The sequence below is a fragment of the Sphaerodactylus townsendi genome, linkage group LG09 (assembly GCF_021028975.2).
Source record: "Sphaerodactylus townsendi isolate TG3544 linkage group LG09, MPM_Stown_v2.3, whole genome shotgun sequence".
Taxonomy (NCBI): Eukaryota; Metazoa; Chordata; class Lepidosauria; order Squamata; family Sphaerodactylidae; genus Sphaerodactylus; species Sphaerodactylus townsendi.
Genome location: NC_059433.1, coordinates 2,822,823 through 2,843,491, shown reverse-complemented (window position 1 = coordinate 2,843,491; position 20,669 = coordinate 2,822,823). Strand labels below are relative to the sequence as shown.

The 20,669-nt window shown below is 46.9% G+C and overlaps 1 protein-coding gene across 1 annotated transcript in view; it reads left to right on the top strand.

The window, feature by feature from the left end:
- Positions 1–20,669, top strand: part of DNAH5 (dynein axonemal heavy chain 5) — a 227,512-nt gene that overhangs the window by 134,630 nt on the left and 72,213 nt on the right. The window contains exons 48-54 of the mRNA XM_048507883.1: positions 2,327–2,449; positions 4,220–4,433; positions 4,735–4,958; positions 7,123–7,321; positions 13,605–13,777; positions 18,249–18,379; positions 20,420–20,573. Coding sequence (XP_048363840.1) covers positions 2,327–2,449; positions 4,220–4,433; positions 4,735–4,958; positions 7,123–7,321; positions 13,605–13,777; positions 18,249–18,379; positions 20,420–20,573 — 1,218 coding nt within the window. The remainder of the gene's footprint in view (positions 1–2,326; positions 2,450–4,219; positions 4,434–4,734; positions 4,959–7,122; positions 7,322–13,604; positions 13,778–18,248; positions 18,380–20,419; positions 20,574–20,669) is intronic.

Here is a 20,669-nt window from a genome sequence, read left to right as displayed (position 1 = left end):
ACACTTAAAATACTTTAGTGGTATGTGTGAATTTGTATGCATATATACACATCTATACAGATGGTGTGACCAGCAAGTGTAAATTTGCAAGCTTGAATATCAGCTACTACTTAGGGAAGTAGAACAAACTGTGGGTTCCTGTTGAATGCCCATTTGGAGCCTAGACCGGATTTATACCCTTATATGCAAAAAGACCCTGTGCAGGAACTGAGCAATCCATTGTTAAGTGATAGTAATACTTGACTATGCTGAATGGTTGGGCCTAATGAAATGTGTCAGAAAGAAGTCACACATAGAACTGGAGTTCTTCCTAAAGGGGACCTTTAAATAAGAGGTTGAACTGTGGGGTTCATATATGGTCCCCTACATGAGACAGACCTTGGCCGAATCCCCACTGCCAATTAATTTCGGGATATTCACCCCAAAATATCCAGGTTTCCCGAACCTGCTTGAATGTGAACCTTTTAAAAAACCCGTCTCCAATCCAGATCGGTGGGGAGGTTCGGGGGTCTAATGTGGTTTCAAATTTCACGCCGTAGAGAGTGACGCAAATGCCTTCCAGCCAATCAGAATGCGGCGGGCTGTGTGCAATGCGCATGCAGCCTTTTTTTGGTTTGCGATGTCTGAGTCTATCATTGTAACATGTGCACAAGAGAACATTACTCGCTTAAACGTGTGCACAAAAGAACTATAGTCGCTTCAACGTTAGCATGGTTTTTTCATGCAAAACCCCCAAGTTCCCACCCCAACACAGCGCAACAGCCAATCAGGGTGAGAAAGGAAGAGCCACTGAGCAGATTGCACGCTAGATCACAAGGTAGTGGGGATTGCTGCACTGTTTGAAAGCGTGATTGAGATGGATGTCCTCATCACACACACGCCGTGGTGGGGAGGGTGAAACCTCGATGAAAAGGTGCTGTTTCTTTTGAAACCTGGTTGTATCTGTAGTTAATTTTCAGTGGGGATTCGGCCCTGTTTTCTCCTTTTAACAGCAGAAATGTGAGTCGGGTGAGGCTGAGAGAGTACGGCTGCACAAAAGGTCACCCAGGAAGGGAGTTTTTGAACTCACCAGTCATTGTCCAACACTCTAACCCAGGGGTGGGCAATTATTTTTTCCACGGGGCCGCATAAGAAACAGAAAATATTGTGGAGGGCCGGGCCAAAACGCAGGGGGGCGAGGCGCTTTTGAAAGCCCCGCAGAAGCCGGCAGCCAAGGCAACCAGCTTCTGTGGGGCTTTCAAAGACGCCTCGCCTACAGCAGGCAGGTGCGAGTGCCCGCCAGAAGCCGCAGGTTGCAACCAGCTTCATGGGCTTTCAAAGGCGCCTCACTCCCCAGCAGAGGTGTATCTATGCAAACTGGAGCCCGGGGACAAAACCTGGATTTGGCGCCCCCTCCCCCGGTATGGGCGGCCACCCTTCCCCACCACGACCAAACAATGATTTTTTGCACCACTGCACAAAACACCCCCCACCCCCAGCAAAACATACATGGCTCTCTCCCCACCAACTCTCTTTCCTAATTTTGTCCTTACACCAACCCTGTGAGGTAGGTTAGCCTGAGAAACAGCTCCAAGCCAGTGCAAGGGGAAATTAACTTTTAAGCATGTAAATCTCTCACAAATCACCCCCATCTGAAGATCTACCAAACAAATGCCAGCATCATCATCAGTCCTGTTGCTGCTGGGATCCAGCTCAGCTTCCCTTCTCCTGTGCCTATCGGAGCCAGTCTGCCGAGAAGACTTGTGAGTAAGGGAGAATAAGGCACACTGGGTCAGAGGGAGGGGAGGCGGAGCGCCCCAGTCCTGCTCCTGGGAGCACAGTGGGATTTCTCCCCCGCCCCCTGGACACTCCAGGCCACCGTACAGAGTGGGTGGGGCTACAACAGGCACTGGCAACAGTCCCTGCCTCTTGCTAAGGCCTACTGAATCAGCTTGTGTGCAGGGACGTTTTGGCGCCCCCCCCCCACGTGACCACAATGGATGCGCCCGGGGACAAGAGGTGCTGTCCCTAGGCAAAAACGCCTGTGCTCCCCAGCAAGGCAGAGGGGCCGGTCAGGGTCATCCGTATAATGCCCAGGTCTGCTCTAACCTCTATCCTTCTCTGGTTCCCCAAATTTCTTGGAATTGAAAATGCGCTTTGTGCTTATTTATCAGTGCTTGTGTTTTCAGTTTTAGTCCTGATTGAGACATTCAGATTTTTGTGAAATACACATCTATTATATTTGAAGCCATGACTGAATTTACAGTAAATGGTGACTGCACTGTGACTGCAACAGCAAATGTGTGTCAGATTTTATGTTTTGCTCAACTATATGTTTATCCTACAGCGAACAATAGAAAGTTATGTGGACAAGCGCATGGGCACAACCTACGGCCCTCCTGCAGGAAAGAAGATGACCATATTTGTTGACGATGTGAACATGCCTATAATCAACGAGTGGGGAGACCAGGTCAGCTGACAGGCAACGGGTCTTTGATCTTGCTCGCTGCAGCGCTGTTGCAAGAGACCTCCTGAGCACTGCTTGCCTTTGCTCACGGTGACTTCCTTGGAGTCTGACCTACTATTTAAGTGTCACCCCTTTTGGGTGGGGTTGCACTCTCCTTGAAGAAGAGACTCCACCCAGTGGCCAATCTAGGGGAGTCAGAGGGATTCAAAGCCTCAGGTGCCACTTCCGGGGGGGGGGGGGATTTTGTGGCCATTCTACATCCCCTCCAACTTTACCCTGGTTGGGAACTCCCTGTTCAGAAGCACAGTGGAAGGCCAGCAAGAGGGGTTTGCCCCGTTTGCAGCCTCCACGTTCCCAGTCTTGTCCTGCCCCATCTCCAGTGGAGGTCAGCTGAGCCAAACCCAATCTCCATGTGCAGATGGGAGCAGCAAGAGCCAATGTGAGCCCAGCTGAAGACAGGCTTCGACCTGGCTCTAAGCTGAAGCCTGTAGCTTAAAGCTAGATCCAGACCTGACCTCAGCCCTGAAGCGGGCTGCTCTAAATCCCTCCACTGCCAACAGTGTGACGCTAGAGGCTCCAGAGCAGCCAGCCTTCGTTTGAGCGTGGCTGGGGCCTGCAGCTTAGAGCTGAATCCAAACCTGGCCCCAGCCAGGCTCGTATCTAGCCCCTCTGCTCCACCCTCCACGTGGAGGTTGGACATGGGGCTAGCCCTGCATCCAACCTCCATGTGGAGAGCAGGGGTTGCCCGACTCCTCCCGTTTGCTCTGCCTGCCCTCCATATGGAAGTCAGGAGTGTGAACAGCCCCACACCCAACCTCCAGGGGGGGGCTCAGTGAGCCAGCTCACATTGATCGTAATTTCCTATATCTGACCATATAGACAAGGAGGCAGAGTGAGCCAGCTCATCCCATTCGCTCAACCCCCCCCCCTCCATATGGAAGTCAGGTGTGGGGACAGCCCCATACCCAACTTCCATGTAGATGGGAGGCAGAGCCCCTGGTGGGGGTGGGGCGGGCTCAGCTGTTGCGGGGGATGGTGCCTGGGCTTTCCCTGGCCACCATTTTAAGTAGATAGGCCACTGACTCCATCATATATATATATATATTTATTTATTTATTTATTTTTAAGCTTATATTAATTTTTTATTATTAATAATTATAATTGACAAACTTTTTATTAGTATTATAAAATGTGAAAACCCAAAACCCCTCAGTATGTTGAACCATGGGCATGCCAGGTTTGTCTAAGGCAGTGTTTTTCTTTGCCATTACTGTTCAGAAAAGAAAATGGTGGTTTGGTTCAGACGGGTGTGTTCATCGAGCTTGGCTTGCTTGTGTAACCGCAAGCATTTGGCTTCACTTTCTCACTTCAAACACTGAAGTTCAATCAGTTCACAAATTCAACTGCCACTCATTGATTCATGTGGACCTGAGTGATGGGCAAGTGTTGAAGTGATAGGATGAAGGGTGAGCCAGTCTCGTCCATGGGGTCCTCATCGTATCAATACCCCATCGTATCAAGACTCTGTTCACTCACTTTCTCCCTCTCAAAAGAGGTCTTCACCTCATGGAGGCCCACAAGTGTCCTTTTATTGCTGACTGCTCAGTGAATGTATGAATCCAGTGGTTCCTGGATGAGAAATCCAGAAATGTGTATGTATGAAATGGCCCTCAGGAATATTCCATCTCTCTGTTATCTGTCTTGTCACATATGCCTTTTTCGTTTTCAAGACCTTCTGTTCAGGTTCTCAACCTAAAGGATTTCTGTCAATAGGTCACAAATGAAATAGTGAGGCAGCTGATGGAGCAAAATGGTTTCTACAACCTGGAGAAGCCTGGGGAGTTCACCAGCATTGTGGACATCCAGTTCTTAGCTGCCATGATCCACCCTGGAGGAGGGCGCAACGATATTCCCCAGAGGCTGAAGAGGCAATTCTCTGTATTTAACTGCACTCTGCCTTCTAATTCATCAATTGACAAAATTTTTGGTAATGTCCCTCATTTGGATTTATTTTCCTCTGATGAAGAATTAAGTTGCTGACAATTCAGACTTGACCAGTCTTGTCCATTTGATCAGGGAATCTGTGAATATTGTTACCATCTCCATCTTTTTTTCTTTTCTTGTAATATTACAATGTTGCTACTGGCTAGGTCACCTGAAAGTGTTTGCTTTCCAGAGTACACAATCCTTGTGATGCATTGTTGTCTGGATTGCATAGCTGAACGGGAGGGGGCAGGGCTGTTCTCCATTCTCAATACTTGTTCAATGATCAAACTTCGCTTCCACAGGTGTGATTGGTGAGGGACATTATTGTACTCAGAGAGGCTTTTCAGAAGAGGTGACAGCAACTGTTTCCAAACTGGTTCCATTGACCCGCCAGCTGTGGCAAATGACCAAGGTCAAGATGCTGCCAACACCAGCCAAATTCCACTACATCTTCAACCTCCGGGACCTCTCTAGGATTTGGCAAGGGATGCTGAATACTATTTCTGAAGTGATTGGTGAATCTAATGTAAGTAGCGCAACCTGTGCCCTCAGAGCCCTTTGTCATCTTCAATATACCATATGGATTTTTTAAACTGTCAGCAATAAGGTGACATTTCCTCTGTTCTATCAGAAAGGCACTGCACAGTAGAGACCAGAGTAAAGGCAACCACAAGGATCAGGGAGACAGATATTCATCTGTCATTTTCTCTCACGGTCTAAACTGGTTCCATTGTGGTTTTTTGTCTGGTGTTTCCTCAGTCACCTCTCCTTCCTGCCTGGACTGCTGGGTCTATGTTTTTATATATGCATTTTACTTTTGGTTTTGTTGGCTTTTAGATTTTTTTTTTATACTGCTGTGCTTTTAATAATTTGCTGCTTAGGCAGAATAGCAGGATATAAATTTTATAAATAAAAATAGTTGGACATCACTCTTAAGATTCACAAACATTTAATACAATTACATACATTACACCTGTTTCATTTTGCTTACTGTATTGAATATACTATTATTGAATATACTATTATTGAGGAGCAGCAGTTGCGTAGTGGCTAAGAGCAGTGGCTAAGAGCAGGTGCACTCTGATCGGGAGGAACCAGGTTTGATTCCCAGCTCTGCCGCTTGAGTTGTAGAGGCTTATCTGGGGAATTCAGATTAGCCTGTACACTCCCACACATGCCAGCTGGGTGACCTTGGGCTAGTCACAGCTTCTCGGAGCTCTCTCAGCCCCACCTACCTCACAGGGTGTTTGTTGTGAGGGGGGAAGGGCAAGGAGATTGTCAGCCCCTTTGAGTCTCCTGCAGGAGAGAAAGGGGGGATATAAATCCAAACTCTTCTTCTTCTTCTTCTTCTACTCAGAAATTGTTGGTGAGCTAATGGTAGAGATTGTCCAACTGCACTACTTTTCTCTGCCCTATTTGGATCTAGAACATTTGTGGGGATTTAAAAAAAACCCTGGGAAAGCCAGACAACAACCAGCCTGAGTGTTGTATTCGGGGAGCAAAGAAGGAAACCCCCAAGATTTTGTGTGAGAGGGAAAACTGCCCCCCCCCCCCGATAATTGTTTGTACTTGTGACGGATGTCAGGGGAAAATTCTATCTTTTCGTTGGGGTAACTTTGACCTCTTCTGCCTCTGTAAGATTTGGAGGAGTGGCTGAAGTGGGCGGCAGTTCCTGTTCTCTCTTGCTAGTTGTTTTTAAAAATGAATAAGCCAGTTATGCTTAAGGCTTCTGCTGAGCCTTATCCTTACCACTACCAGACTCTGCACTTCTGCAACTGTCCACACACATATGTTTGCATAGACATTGTACCCACACAGGGCCAGTGAGAATACTCTTGAGCAATTGAAAGGGATCAGAGGCATATCAAGGGAACATGGCGCTAGGGGCAAAACCTGATTTTTCCGTCCCCCTCTGGATGGCACCCCATCACGAGAGAGTGGCTGGGAGGGAGGGAGGCCTGGGGAGGGGCTACTGCCCCCCCCCCGCTCCCACACATCAGTCCTCCCTGCGGGGCCCGGAGAGCACACCCAGAGTCCCCCTCACATCCCTGCCTACCCCGGGCCCCGCCCCCTCACCTGGCAATGCTCCCACTCTCTGTTGCCAGGGAGACATGCGCCTGGGGATGCTGTGCTGCCTCCCCTCGGCAGTGGAAGGTGCTGCACTCAGCTGAGCCCCAGGTTGGGGGGGTGAGGGGCGTCGGCAGGCCCACGTTCCATCTGAAGGTAACTGTGTGTCTCCCCAGCACCCTCCCTCTGGGCAGGTGCAGTGGCCTCTCCCTCACCCAGGCCACCCCCTCCTTGCCTTGTCTGATCGGCAGAGGTGCGAGGCACCATCTGGAGTGCGTGGCCAGGCACAGGAGGGATGGACGAGTGGACGAGGCAGGGCTGGCCTGGCCAGTCAGTGGCTGTTCAGACCTGTGGCAGGCTCCCAGCTCAGCCCATGAATTGCTGCACCACGCCCCCCCCCCACGTGATCAGATGGGTGGTGCCCGAGGACATGTGGCACCCCATGTCCCTCTGGCAGGTCCACCCCAGAAGGCATTTGTGCCTTTCAAATCCTATTTTCATCAGTTTTGTAATGTTTTACTTTGTGAGCCACCTCAAGCAGGTCTGTGGAGAGGCAGCAGATTTGCTTTTCAAATAAACGAATAAGCAGAATTCAGGGGTTTTTTTCCCTCCTGTTTACACAGGTACTCATAAAACTGTGGAAGCATGAATGTAAGCGGGTGATTGCTGATCGTTTCACAGTCCCTGAGGATGTTGAGTGGTTTGATCTGACTCTGGCAACACTCATTGAAGGGTCATTTGGCCGGGATAAGAAAGTCCTGGTGGATCCTGGTGTGGATGCTTACTTTGTTGACTTCTTAAGAGATGCTCCTGAAGCAACAGGTAAAGGAAACTGAAACTCCTCTGACTAAGGAAAAATAACAACAACAGACCAGAGAGGTGTGCTCAGTGAGGGATGAGGAAGGACTTTTATTATTATTTTTTATTTATTAGATTTTTATACTGCCCTATCCCCGAGGGGCTCCAGGCGGTGTACAACAATAAACATAACATAAAATGGCTAAATCTTTAAAAGCAGCGATAAAACAGTAAAAGCTAAATCTCATAAATACAGTACAAAAATACTAGCATAAATATAAATGGCGTCCAGCAGCTCCATATTCAAAATCCTCTCCCCAAGAGGGAGGAATGGCAGGTCCCGTTGAATGACAAACGGCCCAGATGTAGAGGGCCATAAAAGGGGGGGGGGTCATGCCAGCAACTTGGGATCATGCCAGCAGCTGTGGTAGAAGAAAGCCACAATTTAAGTTGCTTCAGAGTTTGCATTTGAAGAATGTAATGCATCGTTGCGAAAATGGTGGCATCAAGGAAATCACTTATAATGGCTATTCCCAAAGGGATTTGCTGGCACTCCTCCTGCTGCCAGCCGGTGATGGTGTGGAGATCTCAGGTGTGGCTTATGCCCATCATCTCTTCTGCAGGTCTTCCTGCAATACGGCTTGGGCTGGCCCTACAGCCCCATTTTGAAAACCATGTACCAAGTGGGGAGGGCTGGGTGTCTGTTTTTAACTTTACCGCTTTGACTGTTGGTAGATTCTGAGCCTACCTGAAACATTTGGATTAAGAGGGGGAAACAATTTTAAATAAAATATTGGATGAAGGGACAGGTAGCTGAACCCTGCCCTATGTTTATTCCAGTCTGGCTCATTTCTAGTTTTATAATCAGGCTGGGAGAACATGTGAAGTCACTGCTGCTGCTGCTGGCTGGCTGGCTGGCTGGCTGGCTGGCTGGCTGGCTGGCTGGCTGGCTGGCTGGCGACCCTTTTGGCCTCTCCAGGTCAGTGTGGCTTCTTGCTCGGGACTTTACTGCTGAGCCCTCTGGGAGCCATGAACATTCAGTGTTCAGCTTCCCTCATCTACATGAGACTGAAAGGTGATCCTCCTATTTTCCTGCAATTACACTTTATTAAACAAACGGGGCTGTTGCCTGGTCTACTTTGAGGCTAAAGCTACTTGTTCAGTGTGATTTGTGTAAGTGCAAAGCAAGCTGAAACAGGCTGCATTTGGGTAGAAGGAAAAGGGGTTTGCCCCCCCCCCCCAATTTCTGTGGCACGTCCCCATAGCTTATCTATGATCTGTTTTTGAGAAGAAAAAGAACAAGCAGGAAAAGGTTTTCAACTATCTCCTCCTCTATGTTTAAAGTGCCATCAAGTCTCACCTAACTTATGGTGATCCCTCTTGGGGGTTTTAAGGCAAAAGATTTACAGAGATGGTTTGCCATTGCCTGCCTCTGCAGATCAACCCTGGTATTTCTTGGTGGTCTCCCATCCAAGTGCTGACCAGATCTGACCCTGCTTAGATCTGACGGGATCACACTAGGCTGGGCCATCTAGGTCAGAGCTTCTCCTCCTACCAGCCCTTACTTGTCTCAGATGCAGCCTGCTTTATGTGGCCTAAGGTTTTCCTTTTAAAGGAGGGGAGGGGAGGCAGGGAGGCAGACCTCAGCCTACTATGTGATTGGGGCCAACACAGCTACTCTAAAATAACCCTCCAGAAATCCTGTAGTCCAATAGTAGCATGTCTTTTGTGAGGCCTTGTGTTTCCTGTTGCTTGGCAAATGTCATTTGCTCTGTGATGAACAAAACGGAAGCTCCATAAAATGCTTGCTGGAAAAAGAATGCTCTTTTCTTTTTCCTAAAAAGAATTGCATTTTATCTCCACCTAGGTTCAGAGAAAAAAAACATTGGAAAGGTAAGCTGTGAAAGGCTTCTGAGTCAGCCAGATTTTCTAAGGCGCTTGAACTCCACACCAGCTGTGCATGTTTTAGTTCCATAAAACAAGAAACACCACAGGATTTGTGGACTTTTTTTGTTGCTGTTGTTGCTTTTCACCAGGAATAAAATAGCCAAGTCTCATGCGTGGCTGACAGAAGCTCCATCTTGGTGGCTGAGAGCTGCAACATTTAAGCACTGATATACTATCTTTGCAGTCACAACATCCATACAGTAACTTGCTCCATCTAGGAAAAGGTAGCTGTAAGAATAGTTGCAGTCATTAATAAAATGAAGTTTGAATAGAGCCCCGTGCTGTGAGTCGCAGAGGTTCAGGACTACAGTCAAAGCAGTGCTCACAACGCTAGTTCAGTCCTGGCAGGAGTCAGTCTCAGGCAGCCGGCTCAAGGCTGACTCTGCCTCCCATCCTTCTGAGGTCCTTAAAATGAGCACCCAGCTTGCTGGGGGTAAAGTGTGCACAACTGGGGAAGACCATGGCAAGCTGCCCCATAAACACAGTCTACCTAGCAAATGCCATGATGTGACAATCATCCCATGGGTCAGTAATGACCCGGTACGTGGCACAGGGGACTGCCATTACCTTTTAATAACACCTAGTGTATGCAGAGTAACATTGCTGAAGATCCCTCCCCCCTGCCGGAGAAATACATGAAAAACTTCATAGCTTGCATAATTTTACAACATCAGAATTTGCAGATAGTTTTAAATGGTACTGTTAAATGCTTGAAGCAGCTTTTGAGATGAACTTCTTTGTTCAGTTCAGACATACCATCAAACCCTGGTTTATTTTTATTATGGTTACTAAGCAGAATCAGAGCCTGGCTTGCAGACAATCACTCAAATTCTGGTGTTCCATGAGAAATGTGGGCTTCATCATCTTTGCTATTGCAGGGGGTTGGGGAAGCCCAGATGTCTGTATTCATGCATTATACAAAACAACTGTGCTTAATAAAGCAACATTAGTAGGATGGACCCTAATTAACCGTAGTTAAAGGAATGGCAACTGCACTAACCATAGTTTGCTTAAACCAGGGGTAGGGAACCTGCGGCTCTCCAGATGTTCAGGAACTACAATTCCCATCAGCCCCTACCAGCATGACCAATTGGCCATGCTGACAGAGGCTGATGGGAATTGTAGTGACTGAACATCTGGAGAGCCGCAGCTTCCCTACCCCTGGCTTAAACCATGGTCTTGCATTATATCTGAGGTGAGCCACTATGTATAGTTGACTGTAGGGTTCTTTAGCATGAGTTGGCAATTGGGTTGTGTGGGAGCTAAATAGTGTGAGCTAAAAATGTTACCAAAGCCCAAAGTGTGCCTTTGCGTGTTAACCTGGAAACTGGAATCTGCCACAGAGCTGTCCTCTTTCATCAACGAGGGCTTCTTTTTTAAAAATTAAAGTGTCTTAGGAAGCGGTACTCCAGGGGGCTTTCCCCACTCACCTTCTGCTGTGCGCCGCTCTCGCGCCCCCTCAGCGCGCATCATTCCTGGTGTGCTCTTGGGGTTCCCCACAACCCTGCGCTCTGCGGGTGGTCATCAAAAGGTGCCGTTTCTTCAGCGCCAGGAATGACGCGCGCTGAGGTGGTGCAAGAGCGGCAGCGTCGGGGCGGCTGCATGGTTGCCGCCCTTGCAAGTGGGGAGCACCGCTGGACCCCACACTACTTTCCCGGAGTAGCGCGCAGCAGAAGGTAAGTGGGGAAAGCCCCCAGGTTTAGATAAGAATCCTCTGTTGGCCAAGATGGTGGTGTTGTGCCAGCTTGTCTTCTCCGTAAGTGTTAGGATTTGCAAGTGTCTGTCACAATCCTGACAACAAGGGGTTAACTGTGTGCATGTTAATTAGCTAGTGAGGTCAGTGTCTTACTATCTATTCATTGATTAGTCATTGGGCAGTTAATCCGACATTGCTTCTGTGAGGCAGAGCACAGGTCAGAGGTTATAAAGTTAACTATCCTTCTTTGTCTCACACAGACAGACAGACTCACAGACACACACGAGGTTTTTCTTTGCTACCTGTAAGATGGATTCACCTTAAGAGGTGAATGCCTAGGCCACATGTGGGCTCACATGTGCCTAAGTTTTGTAACTAAGTTTGTACTAGAATAGTAAGGATTTGTTATGTTTATTCCATGTATACCCTACCCTGATTTAGTTAAGTAAAGTTTCTTTTTATAATCACAACAAAAGTCTCCTGGTCTTTCCTCTCACTCTGCTTATTACCCAAATAGGGAAACAATTCCCCAACAGTAAGGCCTGGCTGATCCCTTTCCCTTCCCAGCAAGTCACCCACAGCCTCCCACCATATCTCCACTTCTCTTTTCCTTTCCCAGCTCTCCTGTTAATGTCCCGTCTCTCCCCCAGCCTCAGCCCCTCGGCACACTCGGAGAAGAACGACATCACCTGTGTCTTGATTGCCCATCAGTGATTTTTATGGCCTGCAGCTGCTGAGGTCGTGCTTTTAAAACAGAGGCTGGCGCAGGATGAAGTGGGGAGGAACTGGGGTGATAGCCTCGGCCAAGGGCATCTCATCCTAGGGAGGAGCAAAGCAAAATGCTTCCAAACCCTTAGGTAGGAATCAGCACACCCCAACGTCGGTAGCTGCCACCTGCCCCCTTTCTCTGCCCAAACACCCAGAAGCCAAGGAGCAACTGTTCAACCTTCCTGGGATTACAGTTAAGAAAGTCGCCCCTGCCCAGCAGGCCTCCTGCAGAGTGAGTTTCACAAGGTAGATTAACTGGATTTAGATTGAAGCCATCTGAAAATATGATTAAAGGAGTTGTGCAAGACTATAATCAACAGAGCGGAACAGTGAGGATTTAACTAGAAAAGGACTAACCACACAGTGAATATCATTGGTTCAAAAGACAAGATGTTAACTTCACTCTATCCAAGCATCAGTAAGACAGCATTCCTAGTTCTTAAATCACAGAGTCCAAAGGTGTCAGGGAGCCAACTGGGAAGGCACCAAGAACATGCTTCTCCAGGCCCAGATGGTAGATCAGGGAACCATAATAAGGTTCCAAGAAGCACAATTGTTAGGCTGAAAAATCCTAAATTTTGTGGGCAGAAGATTTGAGGGGGGCAGGGCCCACTGACCAGTCAAATCCATGTCTGCTGATCTAAGACAATAATGCAACTCAGTTGCTAACCAGGTGACCTAAAGGGTCAGAGTGAGGTCCCAAGGTAGGATTTATCTGCAGCCATAAATCCCCCCCCCCCCTCACTCACAGTGGCATAGCTGTAACTTAATTAATTGGAATGTGGAGCTTCGGTTCTGAGATCTTGAAGGCCTAAGCCGGAGTCCAGCCTGAGACAATGTTTCACTCAAAAGCACAGCACAGTTAAATTCCACTTTTATTATTTTCATGAGGACCTTAAAACCTGAAACATTGTTTGAAGGAATGAGAAACTGTACAGTGGACCTCAATTTCTTAACAGTAACACTTTCCCCTTACCCAGTATCCTGATCACCTTGGGGAAAAGCTGCAGGTATTCCACAGTGCTGATAAAAGCACCTTTGGGGTAGGGGACAGATTTTGACATGGGGACAGGGCATGGATGAATTCCTTCTTGCCTTAATATTGCAGCGATAACATTCTGCAAAAAGTACAGTTACAAAAGAAGAGAAAAAGGGGGTTATCTCAGCTTTCAGAAGTGTGCAAACCACGAGGGCCTGGCTGGTGTGCCAGGAAAAATGAAGCTATGTCAAGGTGCCAGTAAGCCCAGAGTGGGTTGACTGACTCTTCTGGTCTTCTACCTTTCCACTCTTTCAGAGGTGGATAATTCAACCCTAATCAGATGGCATCATTCAGTCAGTCCTGATTCAAAGAGACAGCAACATGATCTGGCCCCCGAGGACACTGTCCACGTCTGGGTTTGCCTCCTTCCATTCAGGAAGGTTGTCAGGAAAGTGACTTCTGCAGAAACAAAGGGGGACTGCTTTAAGGATACTTTGTTCTGTTGGATATTGTAAAATAAATTGTTTTCACTTCTAGGAGTGAAGTGCTGTCTCCAGTTTCAATTCAGAAGGAAGCATGGCTCCACTATGTGAAATGGACAACATTGCCTTAACTTGTTCTTAGGCTCCTGTGTAGCTATCCCAGCTTCCAGCTTTTCTTTTCTTCCTTGATTCCAGGATGGCTGAAGCAGTTGGAGGGTGGGGGCAGTTTTATTTTGGTATGCTGGGGACTGCATCGAGTGATGTGTGACCATAAACATGCACACTTTGACCATCTACTATCTAGTGTAACTCAGCTGACATTCTCAATTCACTGCACAGAGAAGACCTCACTATTGGAAGATGAGCAGGCTCAGTATGTAAACCTGGCTGTTGTCCCCAACTTGAAATCCTGATGCTTTGCCATTCTCATCTCAGGAGAGGAGCCAGACGATGTGGAGGCTGACATGCCCAAAGTATATGAACCAATTACATCCTCTGAGCAACTAAAGGAACGACTGAACATGTTCCTACAAATATACAATGAAAGTATCCGTGGAGCAGGCATGGACTTGGTGTTCTTTGAAGATGCTATGATCCACGTAGTAAAGGTATTGGTGGTGATCCTGGACTCTTTAGTTCAAAGTTCATCATTCTGAACATGTTGAGTGAACTAGACTACCTGTATGCATCTTTCTCAGTTTGGTACGGATATAGTAAAGAAATAGAAATAGAAATCATAAAAAGCAAATCCTCCTAGATGCAGTCATGGATGGGGTGCTGTATCTAGACTGCTCCAGAAGGGGGCACTAGTTGTCAGGGGGATAGCATCTATGTGATTGAGATGCATTCCTAACTCAATGTAACTGCTTGAAACACGAAATCAATGCTGCTGAAAAATATACATAACCACTGCCATTTGTAAATAACTAGGCTTTCCCCTGACACTCTGGTCCCATGAGAAAAGAGTTAGATCCATTATCTCGTGGGGCAGGAAGCCAGGTAACTCTTTAATATTATCTAATAACAACCTTGGGGCGGCTTAGCTCAAAAAATTGTTTTTCACAATTCCATGGGAAAATGGGAGGGGGCTTGCTTTGGGGATGAAGGGGATTGTGGATGCCAGCTTCTCCAGAACTGGCATTTCAAGTGTGGTGCTTCAATTTGTTTGTTTGTTTGTTTGTTTATACTTTAGATTCATTAGCCACCCTCCCTTGGAGGGCTCAGGGTGGCGCACAACACAATATAATATAACAGTTAATAATATAAATAAATCAATAACAATACAACATTCGAATAAAACCAAAATAAAACTCAGATGGTGATAACCACCCCCTTTCCTCCCCCCACCTTGAGCCACCAAGAGGCCGGGACAATGGAACCACCCTCAGCCTTGTTGGCCAAATGCCTGGTGGAACAGGTCCATTTTGCAGGCCCTGTGGAAACTCAACAAGTCCCACAGGGCCCTGGTCTCTTTAAGGATCCTGTTCCACCATTGGGAATAGAGTAGAGCCCAACCGGACGTGTTTTGGGCCACTGACCTCTAATAGGTACTCCTTCAAGGATCGGAGGGTCCTAGTGGGGCAATATGGGGAGACGTGGTCCCTCAAGTATGCAGGCCCAAGGCCGCTTATAGCCTTAAAGGTTAGAACCAGCACCTTGAACACGACCTGGAACTTGATGGGCAGCCCATGGAGATAGTACAGGACCGGAGTAATTCGGTCCTGACTAGACGTCCCCATAAGGAGTCTAGTCTGCTCAATAAATGCTACTGATCAATACCTCAGAGTTCATTCGTTGGTTTAAGGGTCCAACACCCAACACTAGTGCACAGGTTCTTTCTGATTATATTTGAGGATATGCTGGAAATAGAGACTTGGGGATGTTTGGGTAGAGCTTGCCCCCTTATGTCCTATAAAAATGAAACAGCCAATTGTTATTGCTAAAAGCACCTATTGCTTACCCACTCAAGAGTGCTACAGAATTGCTTTAAAACTGCCATAAAATTGACTTCTAGAAAATACTGGAAGATTAAATAGTAGGTATATAGCCATTGACTTGGCTGAAAATCTATATGGTAGAAAGATTCTGCCATCTGAACACATCCTATATGGGGGCTCAGCAGACGACGTGGTGGATATTGCCTGTCAGCCTGTGTGAATCAGGTCCTTGGTGTGATGGTTATCAAACCATGTACCTTGGCTTGAATCTCACATAGAATTTCTGCAGATGCACGGAGGGAGATGATTTTTTTGTCAGTTGTCCTTTCTGGTGAGAGACCTAATTTCCTCTCCCAAGCTATTCCTGGAGAGAAAATCAGCAAAAAAAATGGCCTCACTTGCACCTGTGGAAATTCTAGGCAAGAACCAATAAATTATTTATGGTGGCATGAAGAAAGGGGACCACAATTGTACAAGTTGCAACAGGCCAGTGGCGTAATGTCCATGGGGCAATGTGGGCAGCTGCCCAGGGCTCAGGAATTTTGCAGGGCATGCTCCTGCGTTTTTATTTTTTGGTGTTTTTTCACATTTTGGCCTGCAGGGGGTGCATTTTAGATATATCAGCACCAAAATTTCAGGGTATCATAAGGAGACTGTCCTGATGATGCCTCCCAAGCTTTGTGCAGTTTGGTTCAGGGGGGCCAAAGTTATGGACCCCCAAATGGGTTGCCCCAATCCCCCATTGTTTCCAATGCATGCTAAGGAGATGGGGGCTGCACCTTTGAGGGTCCATAAGTTTGTCCCCCACTGAACCAAGCTTCACCAAACTTATGGGGTGTCATCAGGACAGTCTCCTGATGATACCCTGAAATTTTGGTGTCACTAGCTTAACAATTGACTCCTGACAGGCACCCCCAGAAATTTGCCCAAGAATCTTACTTCTGCATTGATTTTTTCCCATTGATGTCAATGGGGAATTTCTGATGCAGCCTGTGGGGTGCACATTTCTGAAGGCACAGTCACAGAACTCTCAGGATACCTTCAGGAGACTGTCCTGATGACACCCCCCCAAGTTTGGTTCAGGGGGGCTAAAGTTATGGATCCTCAAAGGGGCAGCCTCTATCTTCTATTAGCTCCCATTGGAAACAATGGGGGACGGGGCACCCCTTTTGGGAGTCCATTAACTTTGCCCCCCCTGAACCAAACTTCACCAAACTTGGGGGGTGTCATCAGAATGGTCTCCTGAAGGTACCCTGAAATTTTGGTGTCACTAGCTTTTTTTGTGGAACCCAGCAGGCTTCATGTGCTGGAGCAGTGATACACTGAAATTTTGGTGCCAATATCTCTAAAAATACGCCCCCTGCAGGCCGAAATGTGAAAAAACACCAAAAAATAAAAACACTAGCTTAACAACACTAGCTTAGCAATCTGAGTTTCTCGGATGTTATCGCAAGTTTGGATTGCGCAGAGTTCGGAGGGGGCAGGCTCGGGCCCTGGCCCTCCAAGCGCCTCTGAACCGGCTCAGCTCGGCCTGATCCATGGATTGGCTGAGCCGAGCCGAGCCAAACTGCCAAGCCTTGCTGCCTGTACTCCACCTCTTGTCAGCCCTGCTGTGACCTCAGATGGATCTTTGTGGGGTAGCAGGACTAGCAATCAGGGGTGCACGCGCACCTGGCCGACCCACCGACCGTGCCGCTCTCCCCGGATGCTGCCATTGCCCCCCGCCCCCCGCATCTCATGCCCTTTCGCCGGTAAGGGGGGGTGCCTAAGTTCAGCTGGCAGGGAGGGGGAAGACACAAGCCACCAGGGGAGGAGGACGGGGGAGCTCCTCCTCCTTCTTCCACTCACGGGTGGCATCAAACTCAGGTTTTGCCCGGGGCTCATTACGCCCCTGCAACGGCATATCTTAAGGCTTCATATAAAAATATTTGCTGATGAAATAGGTGCTCGTGCTTTCCAGCTGGTTTTGCAGTCTGCTGATGGTAATGTGTGGTTGTAAGGTTCAGCCAAAAGTCTGAATTGGGCCATAAAAAATGTTCAGAGCACAATCAATATGCACACGTCCACTACATCGGTTCTCAGTTTCAGAAGATTAATCCAACTGTCAGGCCACACCCCAGTGTACGGTCCTGTGCAGTGGAGTTTTATAAAGACTATCAAGGAAAGAAACCCAAGAATCAAAGTTTTAAGCAAAAAGAAATAGGTTTTACTGTGCAGAACAGGTATTTCACACACAGGATGCTCTCTCTCGAGAGACATGCTTAACCAGACAAAGACGTCATTTTTATAGATACATACATATGTCATATAATCGTACCAGCATATCTCACCCATATAATTATTTCCCATACACGTGTTTTCTGCATGAGCATTAAAATCCGATTGGCTTGTCTGCCTATTTCTTTCTAGTCACAGTAAAGCTGCACGTCCTCTGCTCGTGTCTCCCGGCACATATGCAAAGGGGCTGCCATAAACTGAATTCTGTCTTTCGTGTTTTCAAAGATAACCAGTTTTTCCACATTCCTAACTTGGAGAAATCTCCCCAAGCTAAAGTTCCTTTTCGTTTTAAAAAGGTAAAGCTGATTTTAACAAATATACTCTGTGATTTCACATAGGCATCCCATGTAGCTAGTTTTGACAAACAAGTCTATAAAATATACATCTTCTGTCACGTCTTTAGCCCGTAGTGACAAGATCTTATAGATACTCTCTTTCCCTTGCCTGCATGATCAGTGCTGACATGCTGAGAAGCTTGGCAAACCTTTTTCAATCCTTGGTTCTATATATCCATTTTTCTTTAATATCAAATACAATTTTTAGGCCTATGACCCATCCTCACACTACCCTTGAGGGATAGGACCCAAATGGGAAAAATATAAGTGTGAGCCTCTTTCTTTCACGAAGATGGCAATCTCAGTTCCTGTGTTTCTCATCATCTTTTATGTTTCCTGAGGCAATAATGCTCTTCTTTAAATAAGGTGCAAGTTGGTATTTCATCTTAAAAATTGTGTTGTGAGAAGGCATAAGATTGTTGTATGACAGCAGGTCTCCACCATGATGCTGGGGATATCAAAGAATTCCATGGGACAGCTTTTTTTTTAGCATCCTGAAGTTTAACAGTAAATTTCCTTGTGCTCTGTAGATCTCTCGTGTGATCCGCACTCCTTGGGGTAATGCTTTGCTTGTTGGAGTTGGTGGTTCTGGAAAGCAGAGCTTGACAAAACTAGCATCATTCCTAGCTGGCTACAACACATTCCAGATCACATTAACAAGGTAGGCTGTTGAATAATCTGTTTCTTAAACCATTGGAACAGCATGTTGTGAATGTGGTTTGTGTCGCACTGTTCTGTAAGACTTATGGCACAAAAAAGAAAAGTTTTTTCTTTTGTTTCCAAATTGTGTTCCATCATACTGTCATTTCTGCTATATTGGTATACCATCTAAGGCTTATAGTAAAACATGCCATAGTGTTATCAGTAGTAAAAGAAAACCCACCATGCTTCATGTGTTCTTTCCACACAACATCAGTAGGATGGCTGGATGCCTACTCGGCTCCCCACCCACTTCATCACACCTTCCAGTGTCAATGATCCAGTTGAGTTGGTTGTGGCATTGCTTGTGATTAATCTGTGAGGCGTTGTTAGCAAATAACTGTGCTGGATATTGTGCTGCTGTTACCCCAAAATCTGGGGAGGTGGAATATGAAACTGAGGTAGTTTCTACTATTTCCTCCCCTCTTTCTCCTTGAGTGATTGTTAGATCCCAGATCTTTGCCCAGTAATTAGGCTCTGTTGTATTGCTCAGAAGCCTTTATGATGGATACAGATGAGGTTCACAGCTTCAAAGCCAGTTCTAACAAACATGGTTTCCTGATACGCGTTTATCCCCACGGAATCCCCCCTCCCACTTTCTCAGAGCAGAGCATCCGGTAGCCTGCACTTTCGGTTGTACCCAGCACCAAGGTTGACTGCAGATAACACTGGAGCCACCCGACTGCCAGCCCGAGACAAGATAACAACAATAATTCTTTTCCGTGGGCCCAGTATGTCAGGGGAGGCCAAGTTGTCTACAAAGTCAGGCAGAAGCCATAAACTCGGGTTAAGGCAAGAATGCATTGACAGCAATGGTTACATATATCAAGAACTGGTTACATATATCAAGAGCATATAGACACGACCCTTACATTGATTTACACCTTCATTTCACAACAAAAGAAATAAGCTTATAGTTTTTTTACTTGCAAGGGTGTTGATAAGTGAAGGAGTGTAAGAAAGTATCAATAAAGAAAACCAGGGAGAGCAGAAACTATGTTTTAGAAAAGTTGCAGTTTCAAATACCTGCAGCTTTATTGAAATAGCAGGCTTGTTCCTGCGAGAGACAGAGGGAAAAGGGAGTGGGACAGCATGCGCAAAGGATTTTACTTGGAATATCTCCCTAAATCCCAGAATCTCAGCATCTTCAAACAGTGTTGGCATCTCTGGGGATGTTTCTCTCAGTCCCTTCACCTGTCACTAACCCTCTGTTTCCCAAAGGGAGCATAAAATGCCTGCTCCATGCTGGCCTTTTCAAAGGCCCCTGAGCCCCACATACCTAAACAAAAGATGTCTGGGATCTTTCTTATTTGGCAAGTGCAGGAGCATATCTATGGAAAGAAACTAGATCCATCTGGGGTAGAGTGGAGTTCTTGGCTGGGGGGGGGGGATTCTGAAGGTACCCCCTTCACATGGTGCCCAGGGCATGTACCCTGGCTACTTTACACTAGATACATCTCTTGGCAGGTGAAGCCTAATTACCTAACTATTCTGGTGAATTTCCCTATTTCTAGGTTGCTTCCCCAAGCCCACCTGAGGCCATGACTAATCTCACTTCTCTTAACTCCTCCCCACACACACCTTGAGGCTCCATGTCATTTCATTGGCTGAGGCTGCTGAGTACTGGCATCCTCCCCCTGTAGGCAGGGCTTTGCTGTGATGCCCAGTGGGCAGAACTACAGGCCACCCATTAAAATTACACTTGGCGCTACCCACTCCAGAGGATAACAAGGTGAGGGAATTGCAAAGGCTCCGATCTGCACAGGACTCACTGCACCAGAACCATCACTGTTCTGAATTTAGACATGAAGTAGCTAAGATGTTGCCAAGGGTGCCTTCTCCAATTTAAGTGGGCAGGCAGATTAAGTTCCAAAGAAATAGGTCAATGTCCAAGATCATTAGGAGGTAATAAGAGGAGAAGTAGGCATGGAACGAAGGATATACCCTGCATCCGACTGGGCCTTTAACACCAGGACTGAGCAGGGCTTTGCTCTTTCTTCAGGTCTTACAGCACATCCAACTTGATAGAAGACCTGAAGCATCTGTATAGAACTGCTGGGCAGCAGGGGAAAGGAATCAGCTTCATTTTTACTGACAATGAAATAAAAGATGAGGCTTTCTTGGAATACATGAACAATGTCCTCTCATCAGGAGAAGTAAGATTTTTTTTCCCCTTCTCGATTTTGGTTTGGTGCTTTTTCCTTATACTCTTGGTGCCAGAACAGGGGAGACGTGTTCAGGAGAGGGTAAAG